Below are 21,278 nucleotides of genomic sequence, written 5' to 3' on the forward strand. Positions count from 1 at the left end.
ACTGCTATCATGTCCCCCCTCGTCCTTCTCTTCATTAAACTAGACATCCCCAATTCCAGCAACCGTTCCTCATATGTTTTAGCCTCCAGTCCCCTGATCCTCTTTGTTGCTCTTCTCTGCCCTCTTTCTAGAGTCTCAACCTCTTTTTTACATCGTGGTGACCAAAACTGGATGCCGTATTCCAAGGGTGGCCTTACTAAGGCCTTGTAAAGTGGTATTAATACTTCATGTGATCTTGATTCTATTCCTCTGTTAATGCAGCCCAGCACTGTGTTGGCTTTTTTGGCAGCTGCAGCACACTGCTGGCTCCTATCTAAGGGATTGTCCACTGGGACTCCGAGGTCCCTCTCGCAGTTACTACTATTTTCCTTCTCAAAGCCCAACAGAGGCACCAAGCGGACCCGGGACGACGAGGAGGAGGAGCTGAAGGGGCGGCCCAAGCCAGCCGGGTCCCGGGAGCGTGGCCGTTTCCGGGAGGAAGACCCCCCGGCTGCCGAGGAGTCCGAAGAGGAGAAGAAGAAGCTGCACCACGTCTTTGAAAAAGGCGAGGAGGAGGAGGAGGAGGTGGGTGAGGGTCTCGTTCTGTCCCGCCCCCCCGTTCTCGGCCCTTCCCTCCCCTCCCCTCCCATGACCAGGCAGACCCTCCCCTCTCCAAGGCGGCGCCCTGGGGGTCTCTTCCGTTGGGCAGGAGAGGGTGAAAGTCCATATTACAGGGGTCCCCAGTCTCGGCCCCCTGACTCCCAGAATTCCTGCGGCCGAGATTGGGGACCCCCCCCCGTCAAAGAACATGGACTTCTAAGGCTGGGAGGGACCTTGGAGGTCTTCTAGTCTGACCCCCTGCCCAAGAGGGGAGTCCTTAGACCCGGGGATCCTCAAACGTGGCCACTTTTAAGACTTGTGGACTTCAACTCCCAGAATTCCCCAGCCAGCTATGCTGGCTGGGGAATTCTGGGAGTTGAAGTCCACAAGTCTTAAAAGTGGCCACGTTTGAGGACCCCTGCCTTAGACCATCCCAAGTCAAGCTTAGCTCGCCATCTTCTTTGAGAAAGGACACCTTGAGGTCATGTAGACTATCCGGCGTTCACACAGACACGGAAAAAGAAGCATTTCCCATCAGGGCTACTTTCCCAAGGTGACAATTCACAGCATTCCAGGGTGTGTGTGTGTTGAAAAACCAGCAAAATGTATTTATTGGTGTGGTTTATTATTTATTAAACAAATTTATGCAGCCCCCCCAACTCATACATAATGGACTTTCAGGCAGCTTCCCATTTTTTTTATTTTTTTAAAAAATCCATCATTTACTTGAAAACCCATTACAAGCCCCACCCCACATCTCACCTCTTTCCTGTGGGAGTAACAACACAATCCATGTTGGCAGCAACAACAACAAGACAGTTGAACAAATTTTGCAACAGCCTTAAAAACTCCCCTCGCTTGTTAATTCTCTCGTTCCGGTCACTTCCTGTATTCTTCCTGCAAAGCCCCCCCCCCCACTATTTTCACAGGGAGTCCCCCAACTTGCAACAGTTCATTTAATGACCGAAGCTACAACAGCACTGAAACAAGTGCTATTATGGCCGTTTTTCACACTTAACAACCGTTGAAGCATCCCCTTGGTCAGGGGTCGGCAACCTTAAACACTCAAAGAGCCACTTGGACCCGTTTCCCACAAAAGAGAAAACACGGGGAGCCACAAAACTCATGCGCACACGCATGCGGGGGGGAGGGGGGCTTGATTCAAGAGTTTAATTAAAAAGAAATAGAGGCTGCTGCGCATGAGTTCTCTTTCCCTCTCTCAGCTGGCCTCACGCGGTTCTCCAACAAGCTGACACACATTCGTATTCGGCTGGCTCTCTCTTGCCCTTGGTCTGCCAGTCCTCTTACCCCCACTAAGTAAGTAAAAGTTGTGTGTGTGTGTGAGAGAGAGAGAGAAAGAGAGAGAGAGAGAGAGAGATGCTGCTTGCTGCTTTCTGCTGCTTCCTGCGGAGACGCAGCAAGGGCAGGGAGCCCACCCAATCAGCTTGTCAGCTTGTCGGAGAACAGTGTGAGGCCAGCTGGCCAGGTGAGCAGAAGATAGATAGAGAGAGAGAGAGGGAGAGAGAGAGAGAGAGAGAGAAGGGAAGTGCAAGTGCCTCTTTCTGTCTCTCTCTCTCTCTCTGCAAATGGTGGAGGAGGACTGGGAGCCACAGGAGAAGGCTCAAAGAGCCACATGTGGCTCCGGAGCCGCAGGCTGCCGACCCGTGCCCTTGGTCATGTGATCAGAATTCGGACGCTTGGCAACTGACTCGTATTTACGACGGTTGCAGTGTCCCCGGGGGGGGGGTCACGTGATCCCCTTTTGGGACCGTCCAACAAGCAAAGCCCACGGGGGAGCCAGGTTCACTTAACAACCAGATTTCTGACTTAACAACCGCAGTGATTCACTTAACAACCAGGTCCTAAAATGGGGCAAAACCCAGCTAACAACTACCTCGATTAGCAGTAGAAATTTTCTAGTCAGTTCTGGTTGTGAGTCAAGGGCTACCTGTATTTGGTTTCTCAGGTAAGCCCACTCCCCACCAATAAAGGAGAATATTGGTAGTTCAGAGATGAAATGGGGGGGGGGTCCTTGGTGCTCTCCCGCCAATTGTTATGTGACACAGCAGGAGGGGGGAGAAATGGGGTGGAGAAACAGGAGACCCTCCCGGCCGTCCCTTGCCAGAACTCCGGTGTTGGGGGGACCCTGATCCAAGATGGCGGCCAGCCCCACCTTTAGCAGGAAGACGGTTCCGATGCCTTGAAGGGAGACTGTTCAGACGTGGGTTTGTGGGGTGCCAGTGGAGGCTGTGACTGCGTCCTTAAATGAGGCTGTGTTTGGCCAGGAGGAACCTCTGGATGAAAGCTCCGTGAAGAAGATGATCCTCACCTTTGAGAAAAGATCTTACAAGAACCAGGAACTCCGGATCAAATTCCCAGACAATCCAGAGAAGTAAGTCCGGGTTGGGGGGGGGTCGGCCTGTTTCTCCAGGCTCCGCTCTCCGGAAGGCCAGGTGGAAGTTCTCAAGGACAAGGCCAATGTTGACTCTAGAAGCATAGGTGTTCTGTCCCAGCCTACGTGTGTCCTTGTTTTTTTTTATATATATATATATAAAATTTTATTGATTTTTCAATTAGAAACAATAACATAAATATGATGCAGTTAATCACAATATGAACCAAAAAAAAATAACACTACTCAATACATTCATGGAAGTGTCCGGTGCCCCCCCCTGCACCCCCCTCTTTCACTTTCCATACCTTCCTCCTCCCTAACCTCAACCTCTCCTCCTTCCTCCCTCTCTCCTACTTCCCTTCCTCTCTCAACCATCCCGTCTGGTGCAGTTGGGGTATCCACCGGGCACCTCCTTAAAAAAGAATCACATATATAAATCTACAATACATCAGTTTATATACATCTATCTATTCCCTTTCCCCCCTCCCCCCCCAGGACTTCCCAGAGCTGAACCAGGTAGTAAACACACAATAATCCCATTCTATCCAAAGCTACTCATTGTTANAAAATTCATACAAATTTTATAAATATAACAATTATTTGTTTTTATATATGTTGAGCTCACAAGGAGAAACCCCTCTTCCAACAAGCAGGCTGGAACCGCAGGAAAAAAAACAATCCTCTTTTATTATTCACAGACCTGAGTCAGTGTCCAAGGCAAACAAACACAGTCCACACAAACTCGATCCCTTAACACAACGATTGCCTTCGGCAACCAGCACCTCCCACACCTTCCCTTTTATCATTCAGCCACGGCGTGGCTTCCTAATGCCTTCTCCTTTGCCTTTGGAGCTGCCCCATTGCATTCCTCTGTGCTACTCTCTTGCCTGTGCATTCATGCATCCGGGATTTGTCCCAGCTGTTCTTCATCACTGTCCAACTCAGACTCCCAGCACAGCTGTGTCTCAGCCTGAGTGCGAGTAGAGGGGCCAGGCTCCTCGTCCGACTGTAAGTCTTGGAGCACCTCAGGGCCTTCCTTTGACTCTGGTGTCACTCCAGGCCCCTCCTCCTCCTCCTCCTCTGATTCCTCAGACTCAGCTGCCGGGTCCACTGGCTGGTGAGGAATCACAACAGTAGGAGATGGCCAGGCTGAGCCCGAGGGTGGAGGGGTTGAGCACGTCATGAGTCTGGAGTCCCTTCGCCCCCCCCCCAAGAGATCTTAAGTCCAGCCCACCTCGGATTCCATCGACTCTTATGACCCGTTAGTAGATCAGATTCTTGTAGGGAACATCAGCATGCAATATATTTTGTATTTGTGTGAACAGCCTGACCAGAACAGTTCCTAACGGAAACGAGTTTGGAACGAGACGGTCCCAGCACTCTGAGCTTCTTTCATCTTTTTAGCCTTTCCAACCTTATTCATGCTTCAATTGCAACATACGAGCGATCCCTGGCTTACAACCGTTTGTTTAGTGACCGTTCAAAGTTACAACAGCACTGAAAAGAGTGACTCACGACCACTTTTCACACTTAATGACCGTTGCAGCATCTCCTAAGGTCACATGATCAAAATTCAGACCCTCGGCCACTGACTCGTCTTTATGATGGTAGCTGCGTCCCGGGATCCCCGTTTGCGACCTTCTGATAAAGCGAAATCAATGGGGGAGCCAGATTCACTTAACAACCCTGGGGTAGGCAACCTTGGCTCTTTTATGACTGGTGGACTTCAACTCCCAGAATTCCTGGGCCAGCATGGGGGAACTATGGCCCCCTCGTGACCCATGGACTTCAACTCCCAGAATTCCTGAGCCAGCATGGGGGAACTATGGCCCCCTCATGACTGGTGGACTTCAACTCCCAGAATTCCTGAGCCAGCATGTCTCAGCTTGGAAACCTCTCCCTTTCCCCTCAGCGTGGCTGGCTCAGGAATTCTGGGAGTTGAAGTCCACCAGTCATCAAAGAGCCGAGGTTGCCTACCTCTGGACTAACTTAATAACTGCAGGGATTTACTTAACAATGGTGGCAAGAAAGGTCATAAAATGGAGTAAAACTCAATTGGGCTCCATTGTGGTCATACGTTGAGGACTGTGTGTACTAAAAATCCAGAAAAGGCTCTCTCTGTCTCTCTCTCTGTCTCTCTTTCCCTCTCTGTCTCTCTCACACACACACAATACACCCCCACACACTCCATTTGCAGCTAAAAGAACCCTGAGTGCCCTTGATAGCCCATTTGGTGTCAGCAACAGACGTTGAGGGAGAGCCATAACTCACTGTAGCTGTTCTGCTGACCCTCCTGCTTTTGAACTTGGCCTGTTCCTCCCGGTTTCAGTTTTGGACAGGGCCTGGCTCTTCCTGCCTCTTTGTTCTCTGGGTGGCGAAAGAAGGAGAGAGAGAGAGAAAGAAAAAAAGAGAGAAAAAGAAAGAAAAAGAAAGAAAGAAAGAAAGAAAGAAAGAAAGAAAAAGAAAGAAAGAAAGAGACAGAGGGAGAAACAAAAAAAGAGAAAGAAAGAGACAGATTAAGAAAGAGAAATAAAGAAACAGAAAGGGAGAAAAAAAGAGAAAGAAAAAGACAAAGAGAAATAAAAAGACAGAAAGAGGGAGAGAGAAAAAGAAAGAGAAACAAAAAAGAGAAAGAAAAAAACAAGGGAGAGAGCGAGAAAGAGACAAAGAGATAAGAAAGAAAAGAAAGAAAGAAAGAGAAAGAGGGAAAGAAAAAGAGACAGGAAGAAAGAAAACGAGAAACAAAAAAAGAAAGAGACAAAGAGGGAGAGAAAGAGAGACAGAAAGAGACAGAAAAAAAGAGAAAGAGAGAGAGAGAACATTCCTTGGAATAATTCAATAGTCAAACCAAATCTGAGATTCCCTGTAGCCTTTTCTAGATTTTTAGTACAGGTTGTCCTTGACTTATGACCACAACTGAGCCCAACATTTCCATTGTTGTGGTTTCCCGTGTGTTCTCAAGGACTCTCTGAAAGGAGGCAAAGGACCAGCGGTCTGCAAGGAGTATAAATCCTTCCCTTCCCCACCGTCTAGTCAGAACCTGAGGAAGCTTCTGGGATGAGAAGTGAAACATCTTCAAGGAAATGCCTGTGAAGATTCTCAGTCACCCGGGTCCTGGTTGTCCCAAAGGGGCTTTTTCAGGAGGCCACTGGACTTTCTTGTGTTTCTTTGAAGACGTTTCGCTTCTCATCCTAGAACAGTGGTGGCGAACCTAGGGCACGGGTGCCAGAGGCGGCACTCAGAGCCCTACCTGTGGGCACGTGCGCCGTTGCCCCAGTCCTAGGCCTTCAGCTGGGTTTTATAAGACCTTTTCGCTTTAGGCCTCCGCCGCCATGTGCAAAAAAAAAAAAAAAAGGTTCAATCAATCAGTCAATTTCAATTTCTCATGGGAAAAAAAGATCTTGCAAAGTTGGAATTGATTGATTGAACTTTTTAGTCCCACCCAGTCTGCCGTTACCACCGCAGCCACGCCCAGCCAATAGGCCACACCCAGCCAATGGGCCACACCCACCCGGCACCCGACGATGCATTAGTGGGTTTTGGGTTGCAGTTTGGGCACCCGGTCTCTAAAAGGTTCGCCATCACTGTCCCAGAAGCTTCCTCAGGTTCTGACTGGATGGTGGGGAAGGGAAGGATTTATACTCCTTGCAGAGAGCCGGTCATTTACCTCCTTTCAGAGGGTTGTTGGGGCTATTTGGACACAGGTAAAACCTCCAGGTGGCCTCAAGGACTCTCCAAAAGGATGCAAAGGACCAGCTGTCTGCAAGGAGTATAAATCCTTCCTTTCCCCACCATCCAGTTAGAACCTGAGGAAGCTTCTGGGATGAGAAGCGAAATGTCTTCAAAGGAAAAACAAAGAAAGTCCTGTTGCCTCCTGGAAAAGAAGCACCTTTGGGGCAACTGTACTTTGTTGGTGTTTTCGTTGAAGACGTTTCACCTCTCATCCAGGAAGCTTCTTCAGTTCTACTTTCGAGCTTCTTGAGCGAGAAGCAAAACGTCTTCGAGGAATCAAACCCAAGAAAGTCCAGGTGCCTTTTGGGAAAGCATCTTTGGGACCAGCGGCCAGATTCCTAGATCTCTTGGATCCTGCTGACGTCTGTTCCTCTGTCCGTAGATTCATGGAATCCGAGCTGGATCTCAACGACATCATTCAAGAGATGCACGTCGTCGCCACCATGCCGGACCTCTACCATCTCCTGGTGGAACTCAACGCCGTCCATTCCCTCCTTGGGCTGCTGGGGCACGACAACACCGATATCCTTCTGGCTTCGTTGGTGTCGCTCTTGCGTTCCTTGGGGGGCTTGGCAACCGGAAGAACGTCTTGGGCTGAGTGGGGTGTGAACCTGGGGTGTGACACCTGTCTCCAAAGGATGCTCCAGAGCAGGGGTCTTTCAAACCTGGCCCTTTTATGACTGGTGGACTTCAACTCCCAGAATTCCTCAGTCGGCCATTTTGATGAACCTGCGGACTTGGATCCAGACCGGAGGGTCTTCAAACTTGGCCCTTTTATGACTGGTGGACTTCAACTCCCAGAATTCCTCAGTCAGCCATTTTGATGAACCTGCGGACTTGGATCCAGACCGGAGGGTCTTCAAACCTGGCCCTTTTGTGACTGGTGGACTTCAACTCCCAGAATTCCTCAGCCAGGCATGAGAATTCTGGGAGTTGAAGTCCACAACTTGTAAAAGGGCCATGTTTGAAGGCCCCTGCTCCAGAGGTGAAGAAACTGAGTCTGCAGCACCCCCAGGTAGATGCCCAGATGGTCAGATGGGGAATGCAATTCAAGCTGCTGATGGGCCGATCGGGTGGGAGGTGAGGGAGGCAGGCTGGCACGCTGGGAGACCCTTCCCCCTCCCATTGTTAGCCCCTTTTGGAAAGTTTGGTCTCCTTCAGTAAATTAGAACTGATTTTTTTTGTGTGTTATCACTGTCCGTCTGCTACAGGAGTGTCCAAACTTGGCAAATTTAAGACTGGTGGACTTCAACTGGCTGGGGAATTCTGGGAATTGAAGTCCACCAGTCTTAAAATAACCAAAGTTGGACAGGTTGAAGTCCCTAAGTTGTAAAGATGCCAAGGTTAGACATCCTTAGCCTATACCAGGGGTCTTCAAACATGGCCCTTTTATAACTTCAACTCCCAGAATTCCTCAGGCACATGTGCCTGCCTGAGGAATTCTGGGAGTTGAAGTCCACAAGTCATGAAAGGGCTAAGTTTGAAGACCCCTGCCCTATACTATTCTGGACAAATGGCTGTCCAGCCTCTTCTTGATAACCTGCAGTGATGCAGCACCCACAACTTCTGGAGGCAAATCCTTCTATTGGTTAATTGTTTTCACTGTCAGGAAATTTCTCCTTAGTTCTAGGTTGCTTCCCTTGGGTAACAGAATCACAGAGTTGGAAGGGGCCTTGGAGGTCTTCTAGTCCAGCCCCCTGCTCAAGCATGAGTCCCTCTAACATTTTAGCCAAATGGCTGTCCAGTCTCTTCTTGAAAAACCTCCAGTGTTGGAGCACCCACAACTTCTGGAGGCAAGTTGTTCCCCTGGTTAATTGTCCTCTGTCATGGTTCTGAAAGGTGAAACTCCAAAGAACTTCGAGGCATTGTTTACCTTAAAGAATCTTTATTAGAGAAGCATAGCGTGGGGCATTAACAGAGTGGAAGCCAAAAACTGGACCCCCCTCCCCTGAGCACATAGTATCAAAGCACAATTCCCTCCTCCAATTAACTGTCATAAATCACATTCCCCAATTAGTTTGAAATGCAGGCTTTCCCTCCAGTTCTCCAGCCCGCCAATTCTTATCATCTCTTATTTCAATAACCTTGGTTCTCACACTAGGTCCAGTATTGTTATATCTAGCTAAACTCTCACGTACATTCCTCCCCCCAGCATCATCTAACTCTAGCTCTAACTCTAAGAGTAAAACATAAGAAGAAAATGGTTGCATCTCCAACTGTTGTCGAAGCAAAAACATCCGATGTTAGGAGCGTTGACATCCTCACTGTCATGAAATTTCTCCTTAGTTCTAGATCGGTTCGGTAAATGTAATGAAATGTGACAACAGATGAATGGAACAGCATGCTGGCTGGGGAATTCTGGGAGTTGAAACCCACAAGTCTTAAAGTTGCTCAAGTTTGGACACCCCTGCTCGATCGGGTTAGCAGGCCAGATTTTTTTTTTCCTGGCCCTTATTCCCCAGAGCTTATTAAGGCAGCCTCTCTCTGCCATGTTAGTGGGCAGCTGGGAGTTTTTTTCTGTCTGTTATCTTGAGTTAAACTGCAGTTGCGATGGAAAAAAGTGAAAAGGCTTTGTGAAAATTGCCTGCAGCTCTTCCGTGGACATTTAACAAATCTATCAAACGGTCAGTCGGATGTCAGCCTGTTGCCTTTCCTAGTTACTGATAAGCAACAGTTGAAAAAAAAAACCTCTTTAGAAATGTTATGTTGGCCAGGAAGGAAGGAAGGCAGGCTAGATGAGAAGGCAGAGTTAAAAAACAAAACAAAAAAAGATTTAAGAACAAGGTCTCAAATGTTCTTTGAGAACAAAGAAAAAGGAATTTTTTTTTCCTTCCGTTTGGCTTCTTTGCTACATGATATCCCAAAGGTGCTTTTCTCCTGACAGCAATTGGACTTTAGCTGATTTTTCTTGAAGACATTTCACTGCTCATCCGAGAAGCTCCTTCCATTCTAAGCAACATCTTCAAGAAAAATCAATAAAGTCCAGTTGCTGTTTGGACAAAAGCACCTTTGGGACGATCATGACCTGGATGACAGAGAATCTCCATCGAACATGCTACACTACGGTGGATGTTTTTGCTACGCTGAGCAGTGCGCGCTCACTTACGTTTGTGAAAATGCCTGTGCGTGCTGTCGACACTCATTCCATTTGAGGCAGTCAAGCTAGGAGCAGCTGGCAAACAAACGTAGGTTACTCCGCTCTGTTGCGTCCCCCACAGCTACCTCTGGGTGCGAAAGTGGGACCGTGAGAAAGCAAGACGGGAAGAACGTGGATTCGTTTGAGGTGCGGTGCTGGAGAAGGTGCCTGCGTATTCCTCGGATAGCAAAAGGGACTAACAAGCAAGTCCCGGACTGCATAACACCAGATGTGTCACTGGAAGGCAAAACCACGAAACTGCATCTCACTTACTCAGGCCACGCCAGGCGGGGGAATTTTCTGTAGAAAACAATTCCTGTTTGGAAGACTTGGTGGTTAATTTGGCTGTGCCAGCAACTGTCGATTGTGATACCTTCCTTGGCTACTGTGCATTTTAATTTGTATGTTGAATGGAATGGAATGGAATGGAATAGAATAGAATAGAATAGAATAGAATAGAATAGAATAGAATAGAATAGAATAGAATAGAACCTTGGAGGTCTTCTAGTCCAGCCCCCTCCTCAAGCAGGGGAACTTACAGGATTTCAAACAAGTGATTCTTCAATCTCTTCTTAAAAACCTCCAGTGATGGAGCCCCACAACTTGTGGTGGCAAGCAGTTCCACTGGTTAATTGTCCTCACTGTCAGGAAGTTTCTCCTTAATTCCAGGTTGCTTCTCTCTTTGATCGGTTTCCATCTGTTGCTTCTTGTCTGGTGCTTTGGAGAATAATTTGACCCCCTCTTCCTTGTGGCAGCCCCTCAGATACTGGAATGCTGCTATCAGGGGGTCACGTTATTCTCCAAAGCACCAGCAGGAAGGACGAGAAACAATGGTTGGAAACTGAACAAAGAGAGAAGCAACCTGAAATTAAGGAGAAACTTCCTGACGGTGAGGACAACTAACCAGTGGAACAGCTTGCCACCAGAAGTCATGGGCGCTCCATCACTGGAGGTTTTTAAGCTGAGATTAGACTGTCACTTGTCTGAGACGGTATAGGTCAGGGGTAGGCAACCTTGGCTCTTTTATGACTCGTGGACTTCAACTCCCATACTGGCTCAGGAATTCTGGGAGTTGAAGTCCACAAGTCATAAAAGAGCCAAGGTTGCCTACCCCTGGTATAGGTTCTGCTTGAGCAGGGGGCTGGATTAGAAGACCTCCAAGGTCCCTTCCAGTTTTATTCTATTCTGACCTGGACTTTCATTTGGATTCTCAAGCTGGAGGGTGACACAAGCAAGTATGGAATGCATAACACCAGACATGTGACTGGAAAGGCAAAATCGCAAAACTGCATTTTGCTTATTTTGACCCCGTCACGTGGAGGAATTCCCTGGAGAAAGCGATGATGTTGGGAAGAGTTAGCAGTAAAAGGAAACCAGGCTGTCAAAGAACACGGTGGCTGGATGCCTTCAGAGCCGGTACCAGCCAGCACTTAGAACAGGGGTAGGCAACCTTGGCTCTTTTATGACTGGTGGACTTCAGCTCCCAGAATTCCTGAGCCAGCCATGCTGAGGGGAAAGGGAGAGGTTTCCAAGCTGAGCCATGCTGGCTCAGGAATTCTGGGAGTTGGAGTCCACAAGTCATGAGGGGGCCATAGTTCCCCCATGCTGGCTCAGGAATTCTGGGAGTGGAAGTCCACGAGTCATGAGGGGGCCATAGGTCCCCCATGCTGGCTCAGGAATTCTGGGAGTTGAAGTCCATGAGTCATGAGGGGGTCATAGTTCCTCCATGCTGGCTGAGGAATTCTGGGAGTTGAAGTCCACGAGTCATGAGGGGGCTATAGTTCCCCCATGCTGGCTCAGGAATTCTGGGAGTTGAAGTCCACAAGGCATAGAACATAGAAGTCCTGGCACCAAACAACTCCAATCGGAAGATGTGGAGAGAAGTGGCCCACGGAATCACCAAGAGTCGGACCCAGCTGAATGGATAACATCATCTTCATCATCATCATCCTCAAGCTAAAGCCAACTGGGCCTCCATTTCAGAGAGAGGTGTCTGCTTTTGTCGATTTGAGCTTCAACGAAGCGGTGCTGATTTCTGCAAAAGCCCCCCCCCCCCTTCTTCAGTTTTTTAAAAAAAGCAAGCAGCAGCAGACCCGGAGTAAATCCATCTAGAAACATTTCCTCTGCGTAAGCAGCTCTGTGGCCTTGACAATTCCTTTCCCCGAGGTTTTTCTGAAGGCTTCGTCAGCCTCAGCACCGTGTCATTTGTTAAAAGGTGGACTTGGACGGGCCAGCCAGGCGGAGGGGCATAAATGATGGAGGTCTCGCTGGTGACAGCCTTGAAGAAGACAAAATAACGGCCGGTTCTGTCCCCTACAGACACGAGAAGCCGAGTCTGGGATGATAATAAACGTTGACCATAGTACCACTTGGTAAGGCCGCATCCAGTTTTGGTTGGCACAATATAAAAAAGATGTTGAGACTCTGGAAAGAGGGCAGAGAAGAGCAACTAGGATGATCCAAGGCCTGGAGACTAAAACATACGAAGAACGGCTGCAGGATTTGGGAATGGCCTGTCTAGAGAAAAGAAGGGGGGGGGGGGACATGATAGCAGCATTCCAGTATTTGAGGAGCTGCTACAAAGAAGAGGGGGATCAACTGGAATTAAGGAAGAACTTCCTAACAGTGAGAACAATCACTGGAAGAACTCACTTTCAGAAGTTGTGGGTGCTTCATCACTGAAGGCTTTTAAGAAGAGATTGGACAGCCACTTGTCTGAAATGGTATATGGTTTCCTGCTGGAGCAGGGGGTTGGACTAGAAGGCCTCCAAGGTCCCTTCAAACTCAAGTTTCAGGAATTGGGGGTGTCTAGTTTAATGAAAGGGCTTGGGGGGGCATGATAGCAGTGTGCCAGTATTTGGGGGACTGCCAGAAAGAAGAGGGGGTCAAGGTATTCCCCAAAGCCCCTGAAGGCAGGACAAGAAGCAACGGAGGGAAACTTATCAAGCAGAGAAGCAACCTGGAACTAAGGAGAAACTTCCTGACAGTGAGGACAATTAACCAGTGGAACAACCTGCCTCCAGAAGCTCTGAATGCTCCAACACTGGAAGTTTTTAAGAAGAAACTGGACAGCCATTTGTCTGAAATGATATAAGGTCTTCTGCTTGACCAGGGGGTTAGACTAGAAGGCCTCCAAGGTCCCTTCCAGCTCTGTCACGTTGGGCTTCTCAGGATTTTCGTGGCTCCCTCCTGCTTTTAATGCTGGGCTCCTTCTGCATCAAAGTGGAATCCGGGCTGGCCTTGCAGTCCTGGGGGAAGGAGCCTTTGCAGGAAATTGCCAAAATATTAGGAGGCAAAAAATGAAGCTCTGGCAAAATCCTGTTGCGCAAACACCCCCCCCCCCCCCCCCGGAGCAGTGTGCAAGAGAGACGGCTGTGACGCAGCCAGAGAAGGTCTCCTTCCATCGGGAGCTTTGCATGGGATTTTGGAGAAGGAAAAAGCCTGAAGGGAACGCAAAACAGCTCCTGTTTGATTAAAGTTAATGCCCAGACAGCACACAGTGGATAAAATCTCTGTAAGTAAAGTTAGCGGGCCGGCAGGCTTTTCTGCGGAAGGTGAACGAAGATGCAGGCGAAAGATAATGCACCAATAATAGTTTCAATTAGCAGAGGCTGAGAACTTGAGCCCATCCATCAGCATCCATGTCTAGTTTAAGGAAGAGAAGGACTAGGGATGGCATGATAGCAGGGTTCCAGTCTCTCAGGGGCTGCCCCAAAGAAGAGGGTGTCAAGCTATTTTCCAAGGCGCCTGAAGGCAGGATAAGAAGCAACGGATGGAAACTAACCGAGGAGAGAATCAACCTGGAATTAAGGAGAAACTTCCTGACAGTTAGAACAATTAACCAGTGGAACAACCTGCCTCCAGAAGTTGTGAATGCTCCAATACTGGAAGTTTTTAAGAAGAGACTGGACAGCCATTTGTCTGAAATGATATAGGGTTTCCTGCCTGAGCAGGGGTTGGACTAGATAACCTCCAAGGTCCCTTCCAGCTCTATTCTGAATTGAATAATCTAATGAAAAAAAGGACTAGGCATGACAAGATAGCAGTCTTCCAGTATCTCAGGGGCTGCCCCAAAGAAGAGGGAGTCAAGCTGTTCTCCAAAGCCCCTGAAGACAGGACAAGAAGCAACGGAGGGAAACTCATCAAGGAGAGAAGCAACCTAGAACTAAGGAGAAACTTCCTGACAGTGAGAACAATTAATCAGTGGAACGACTTGCCTCCAGAAGCAGTGAATGCCCCAACACTGGAAGTTTTTAAGAAGAAACTGGACAGCCATTTGTCTGAAATGGTATAGGGTTTCCTGCCTGAGCAGGGGGTTGGACTAGATGACCTCCAGCTTGCCTTCAGAAATTGTGGGTGCTCCAACACTGGAAGTTTTTAAGGAGAGATTGGACAGCCCTTTGTCCTGCTTGAACAAGGGGATGGACTAGAAGACCTCCAGGGTCCTTTCCAACTTTGTTATTCTGTTGCCTGGATGTGCCTTGATAGCCAAGAATCCAATCTAGGTCAATCAGTGGGAGCAGAGGCCAGTTGGTAGCCAAGCCTGGACTGGAAACAGAGGTGATAAGAGATCCATCAGAATAACAGAACTGGAAGGAACCTTGCAGGTCTTCTAGTCCAGAGGTCCCTAACCTTTTGGGCATCAGGGACCGATTCCATGGAGAAAGATCTTCCGTGGACTGGAGAGTACCTGGGTTTGTGTGCTGCCTGTATCCCACGGATGGGGCTTTGCTTGTTTGTGTGGACCAGTTGCTGGCATACCACAGCCCGGTACCGGTCCACGAACTTGGGGTTGGGGACCCCTGTTCTACTTTGTCCTGAAGGCAGGACAAGAAGCAACAGGTGGAAACTCATCAAGGAGAGAAGCAACCTGGAACTCAGGAGAAACTTCCTGACAGTGAGAACAATTAACCAGTGGAACAACCTGCCTCCAGAAGCGGTGAATGCTCCAACGCTGGAAGTTTTTAAGAAGAGGCTGGACAGCCATTTGTCTGAAAGGGTATAGGGTTTCCCAACTGAGCAGGGGGTTGGACTAGATGAGCTCCAAGGTCCCTTCCAACTTTACTACTACTACTATTACTACTATTACTACTACTACTACTACTATTATTATTATTATTATTATTATTATTATTATTATTATTATTATTAATATGAATCATCGCACAGTCAGCCAGATGTTCAGACTGGATTTGGCATTTTGTCTACCTATCGAGTCCTTCCCAAGGACCTGGGATAGGCAGATGTGGATGTTTGATGGTATATTACAGATATCGTCGCAGGATGGTAGCAGTTATTATTATTATTATTAGTCCAACCCCCTGCTCAAGCAGGAGACTCTAAACCAGAGGCCCCCCAACCTTTGGGGCACCAGGGACCAGTTCCGTGGAGAAAGTTTTTTTGCGGACCGGAGAGTACGTGGGTTTGTGTGCTGCCTTCATCGCACGGATGGGGCTTTGCTTGTTTGCGTGGACCGGTTGCTGGCATGCCGCAGCCCGGTACCGGTCCACAGACCGGAGATTGGGGACCCCTGTTCCAGTCCAGGCCCCCCGCTCAAGCAGGAAAGCCTATACCACTACAGGCAAGTGGCTGTCCAGTCTCTTCTTAAAAACCTCCAGTGATGGAGCAGCCACCACTTCTGACTTCTGTTCTGACTTCTAATGAACAGTCCTTCTCTTGTCCTAGTTTATCTTCGCAAGCTGAGTGGGGAGCAGCCTTTCTGCTTGATCTGAAACCTGCTGTCTGCCAGGAAATTTATTCTGTTCCCTCCCTCCGGGCTACAGTTTGAAACACCAAGGATAAATGGTGAGCGAACGATCGCTATTCAGGAGAAGAAGGAAAAAAAAACCCCTTCCATGTCTCACCATTGGCATATCAATTTACGGGACATGCTTAAGAGTTTTGACATATAGCATCCAGCTTCCCCCCCCCCCGAGGACACATCTCTCCCTGGAGTCTTGAACCCGCCATTTTCATCTGTAAATCACTCTTCGAAGCAGGAAAAGGGGAAAAAAAACCCCGCTTCGTTTTCCCTTTGTTCCTAAAACTCAGTTCAAAGAGGATCAAAAGAGGAAGGAGGCGAGTTTAGCTGAGTAGCGTGTTCACACAAGGACGTCCCGGATGCATCCTGACATCAAAGCTTGTCAGACAGGTCCTCGGCAGGTCTTCAGAACCATTGGCGACGAAGGATAAACTGGGTTGTTGATGTTGGGGGCCTGAGGTGGCTTAAAGCTGAGGCCCCCCACCTTTGGGGCACCAGGGACCGGTTCCGTGGAAAGAGGTTTTTCCACGGATCAGAGGGTGCGTGTTTTTTTGTGCTGCCTGCATCCCGTGGATGGGGTTTTGCTGGTTTGTGCGGACCGGTTGCTGGTATGCTACGGCCCGATACCGGTCCACGGACCGGGGGGTTGGGGACCCCTGCTGCATAGCATGTCTCCTCTTTCTAATTCACTTCTAATTCATTGGTTTTTCTCCTTTGGCAGCTATTTGGCGATGAATAGAATAGAATTAGAAATAGAATAGAATGGAATGGAATGGAATAGAAAATATAGAATGGAATAGAATAGAATAGAATATGATATAATAGAATAGAATAGAATTACAGAATAGCATTACAGAATAGCATTACAGAATAGCATTACAGAATAGAATAGAATAGAATAGAATAGAATAGAATAGAATAGAATAGAATAGAATAGAATAGAATAGAAGGAATGAAGAACAGAATAGAATAGAATAGAATAGAATAGAGCTGGAAGGGACCTTGGAGGTCTTCTAGTCCAGCCCCCTGCTCAAACAGGAGAACCTATATCATCTCAGACAGGTGAATGTCCAGTCTCTTCTTTAAAATCTCCAGTGATGGAGTGCCCACGATTTCTGGGGGCCAGCTGTTCCACTGGTTAACTGTCTTCACTGTTAGGAAGCTCCTCCTTAATTCCAGGTTGCTTCTCTCCTTGATCAGTTTCCAGCCATTGTTTCTCATCCTGCTCTCTGGTGCTTTGGAGAATAATGTGACCCCCTCCTCTTCTTTGTGGCAGCCCCCTCAGATACTGGAACGCTGCTATCATGTCTCCCCTATTTCTTCTTTTCTTCAGACTAGCCAAACCCAAGTCCCACAGCCGTTCTTCGTATGTTTTAGTCTCCAGGCCTTGGATCCTCTTAGTTGCTCTTCTCTGAATTTTTTCCAAACTCTCAACATCTTTTTTGTGATATGGTGACCAAAATTTGGTTGCAGTATTCCAGGTGCAAGAGAGCAAGCAACTAGGAAATGGGAATGGTGGCCCTAAATTCTTGGCAACTGTAAGACCTGGGGACAAAGGTCTTGTGTCCAATCTCCATCGGGACTCTTGACCCTTGACCCATGGTGTCCAACACTGGCAGCTTTAAGACTTGTGCATTTAAGTCTTGTGTCCAACCTCCATTGGGAATCTTGACCCTTGACCCACAATGTCCAACATTGGCAGCTTTAAGACTTATGGACTTCAGTCTTGTGTCCAACCTGCCGTGGGACTCCTGACCCTTGACCCTAGACCAGGGATGTCCCAACCTTGGCAACTTTAAGTGTAGTGGACTTCAACTCCCAGAATTTCCAGCCAGCCAGCCAGCCATGCAAGTTGTCTTGGTTTGCCTTAACCCTTTCCTACATGTCGCCATTGCGGTGGTGGACCTTCTGCAGGAGCTGACAGATATCGACACCCTGCATGAAAGTGAGGAAGGAGCCGAGGTCCTCATAGACGCCTTGGTAAGTAGCCCCTGGCGGCCACCTTGGGGTGGGGTGGGAGTCGAAGCCTTGAAAGCAAATCAAGATCTTTTCTGGAGGCCAGGCCAGATCTTGGGAAGGAGCCCTGAGCCCAGTGGAGGAGCGTTCCTAGCCCTGATGGTGGCCCCTAGTTGGGTCAGGAAACGTCTGCCAGAAAACCACCAAGCTCAGAAAACACCAACCATCCTCCTCCTCCTGCTTCCCTTTCCCCTTTCTCCTCCTTCCCCTCCTTTCTTTTCCTTCTCCTTCTTCTTCCCCTTCTCCTTTTTTCTTTTCCTCTCCTCCTCCTCGTCCTCCTCCTCCTTCCCCTCCTTTTCCTTCTCCTCCTTCCCCTTCTCCTTTTTTCCTCTCCTCTTCCTCCTCCTCCTCCTCCTCCTCTTCTTTTCCTTCTCCTTCTCCTCCTTCTCCTTTTTTCTTTTCCTCTCCTCCTCCTTTTTCTCCTCGTTCTCTTCCTCCTTCCCTTTCTCCTTTTTTTCTCCTCCTCCTCCTCCTCCTCCTCCTCCTCCTCCTTTTTTTTCTCCTCTTCTTCCTCCTTTTTTTCTCTCCTCCTCCTCCTCCTCCTCCTCCTCTCTGCATAGCTAAATCCCTTCCAGCATTGATGATGGTCTCTAGCTGAGCCATGAAACATCTGCCAGAAAACCACCAAGCTCACAGAGCACCAAGGATCCCACAGTCTATTTCCTCCTCCTCCTCCTCCTCCTCCTCCTCCTCCTCCTCCTCCCCATAGTTGGCGGATGAAACACCCGCAGGAAAGTGGTGCAGCTCAGAGAGCAGCAGGGACCCCACAGTTCACCTCGGAGCGGCAGGCATCCTCTGGCTTCCCACGTGACCCTCTTCCGCGCCGGCTGTGCAGTTGTGTTACCTTCCAGAGGTTAATGACGGGCGCCCCGGAGGCTGCTCGGCCGCTGCAGCATAGAAACGCAGGAGGTGAAGCCTCCCAATCCCATTGCGCAGGGATGCAATAAACCCGGAGTAAGCCTTTTTGGTCTGGGCGGTTATTGACAACAGCAGACCTTCTGAGCTGTGTTTTATTGTTGGCTTGGAGCAAGAGGGGGGTCCTCTCTGCCCGCCGAACCCTTTTTCCTTCCTTTTGTGGAAATAATTCCTCTCTCCATCGGAGCCCGGATTGCTGGGATAATTCAGGGCCCGCCGAGGGTCTCTCTGCCGTGATCAAATGGCGGGGTCCGCTGAATGGACCGTCTCGGCCAGCCTGCCGAATGGGCAATTTCCTCTCTACAATTCAGAAAGCTTATTTGGACTGATTCTTCTTCCAGGCTTTGCGGGAAGGAGGTCTTCTCTAGCCAGACCCCCCATGTGGCTCCCATAAGGGCTGTTCCGTAGACGCTGCTGTTTTGAAGAAGAGGGGCTCAGCCCCCTGATGCACCCCCAGGGGTCTTTCTGAGGTGCCNGGGGTCTTCAAATTTGGCCCTTTGATGACTGGTGGACTTCAACTCCCAGAATTCCTCAGCCAGCCTCCATTTTGTTTGTTAGATTTAAGACAGGGGTCTTCAAATTTGGCCCTTTGATGACTGGTGGACTTCAACTCCCAGAATTCCTCAGCCAGGCTCCATTTTGTTTGTTAGATTTAAGACGGGGGTCTTCCAACTTGGCCCTTTGATGCTCTTTCTCCGTGTGCATGAGTGCACACACTCATGCACACTTCCCCACCACCTCCTCCACTAGGCTGCCAGGGGGACGGAAGTCACCAGGTCTGGATCCAAACAGGCTCTAAAAGTGGGGCCTTCAGGGTCCCTTTGATCCCCAAAGCTCCTTGCATTGTTGATTGACAGGACTGGCAGCTCCCGTTGCCTTGTTGGTTGACAGGTCTGGTAGCTCTTGATGGGATTTGGGGAGGGGGTCTCATGGGTTCCAGTCCAAGTTCTCTTGTCCATGTGTCATTTTTTTCTTTGTGTCCTCAAGGACTCGGTTCCTTCTTATCCTTCTCCTGAAGGGACCTGGGTTTGGCTAGTCTAGAGAAAAGAAGGACCAGGGGTGACATGATAGCAGCATTCCAGTATTTGAGGGGCTGCCACAAAGAGGAGGGGGTGAAATTATTCTCCAGAGCACCAGAAGACAAGAAACAACGGATGGAAACTAACCAAGGAGAGAAGCAATCTGGAATTAAAGAGAAACCTCCAGACAATGCGAATAATCAACCAGTGGAACGACTTCCCTCCAGAAGTTGTAGGTACTCAATCACCGGAGGTCTTCAAGAAGAGACTGGGCAGCCATTGGTCTGAAATGGCATAGGGTCTCCTGCTTGAGCAGGCGGTTGGACTAGAAGACCTCCAAAGGTCCCTTCCGACTCTGTTATTCTATATTCTGTATTCTGACCTTTTAAACCAGATTCCTGATTTTTTTTTTTTTTAATCCACTCTGCTTCCCTGCCTCCTTCCTCTTTTGACAGGGCAGTTTTCAGTCCCCGGGAGGTGGCATTTCTGCTGGACAGCAAAGCTCACGGTGCTTGCCCCATTAGCAGATGCCGTGGCAAAGCATTTTTCCCTTTTCTGCTATCGCTGTGTGCAGCCCTCCAGCTGACCTTTCCTGGATGGTCAATAAATTGCTAGCTGAAGGCAGCACAAAGGGCTTCCCGCCGGGCTTGGCAGACCAAATTCTTTGTATTTCTCAACAGAGGCCAAGGCGTTTGCCTACATCAAGTCAGCTTGCTCCTCCACCTCATTTGCTTTTCCTACAATCTTTGCTCCCAATTGAATTGATTAATTAATTTGTATACCTGCCCCCGTCTCCAATCAGTGGCTCTGGGTGGTAAACAGTTATTATTGTTTTTATGGTTGCGTATTGGGTTTTGTTTTTTTTTAATTATTTTTGAGATATATATGTGAATGAAATAAATAATACAAAGGAGAGCCATATATATCCATGTGTACTGTATATTGTTCTTAATAGTATTAAAAAACACGAATCCCGAGTATACACATAATGTGAAGTTAAAAAAAAAGGTGATCCCCAGGATAAAATCATAAACACAAATGTTTAATGTACAAAACCAAGCTTTCGTTGGTCACACTACCGACATCGTCAGGGTATAAAATGCTGGATCTGGGAGTCCGTTTTTATGTGGCTGGCTGCCTCCCTCTGCGCTTTGACCCTAGATCGGGTCGATGTCGGTAGTGTGGCCGACGAAAGCTTGGTTTTGTAGATTAAACATTTGTGTTTATGATTTTATCCTGGTGATCACCTTATTTTACTTCACATTACATGTGTATATGTATGTATATATATATATATATCTTCAAAAACCAAACTGTGAACACCAGGAGTATATCAAACTATAAAAAGTTTAATAACACAAAACATAAAACAAAACTACACCAAGCTTTCGTCGGACTCCTTCCGACATCGTCAGGGTTACGTGCCAGTCCATGGGAGAGTCCCTTTTATAAGCCACCCATCATCTGCGCCCCGCTCCTGGACCTTGTCACCGGTCCCAGGCGATTGGGCTGCGCCTTAATTGTAGTCTTCATACCGGTAGTTAGTCTTCTCCTGCCTCCCCTGCCTACGGGCGTGATGTTACTAATTGCTTCTGTCTGTGGCCTTGGGTCCCAGGATATAGGGAGCTTGTATGAACAAAAAGGGGGGGGACAGAGTGTGCCGGACCCAAGGCCACAGACAGAAGCAATTAGTAACATCACGCCCGTAGGCAGGGGAGGCAGGAG

The 21,278-nt window shown here is 48.5% G+C and overlaps 1 protein-coding gene across 1 annotated transcript in view; it reads left to right on the top strand.

The window, feature by feature from the left end:
- Positions 1-378: 378 nt before the first annotated feature.
- The window catches only part of CTNNBL1 (catenin beta like 1), a gene marked incomplete at both ends in the record, with an annotated part of 41,656 nt that continues 20,756 nt past the window's right edge, over positions 379-21,278 (top strand). The window contains 4 exons of the mRNA XM_015829249.1: positions 379-564; positions 2,865-2,971; positions 7,089-7,228; positions 17,486-17,583. Coding sequence (XP_015684735.1) covers positions 379-564; positions 2,865-2,971; positions 7,089-7,228; positions 17,486-17,583 — 531 coding nt within the window. The remainder of the gene's footprint in view (positions 565-2,864; positions 2,972-7,088; positions 7,229-17,485; positions 17,584-21,278) is intronic.

This window comes from Protobothrops mucrosquamatus, unplaced genomic scaffold (assembly GCF_001527695.2).
Source record: "Protobothrops mucrosquamatus isolate PMUCROS unplaced genomic scaffold, P.Mucros_1.0 scaffold5694, whole genome shotgun sequence".
NCBI classification, from domain to species: Eukaryota; Metazoa; Chordata; class Lepidosauria; order Squamata; family Viperidae; genus Protobothrops; species Protobothrops mucrosquamatus.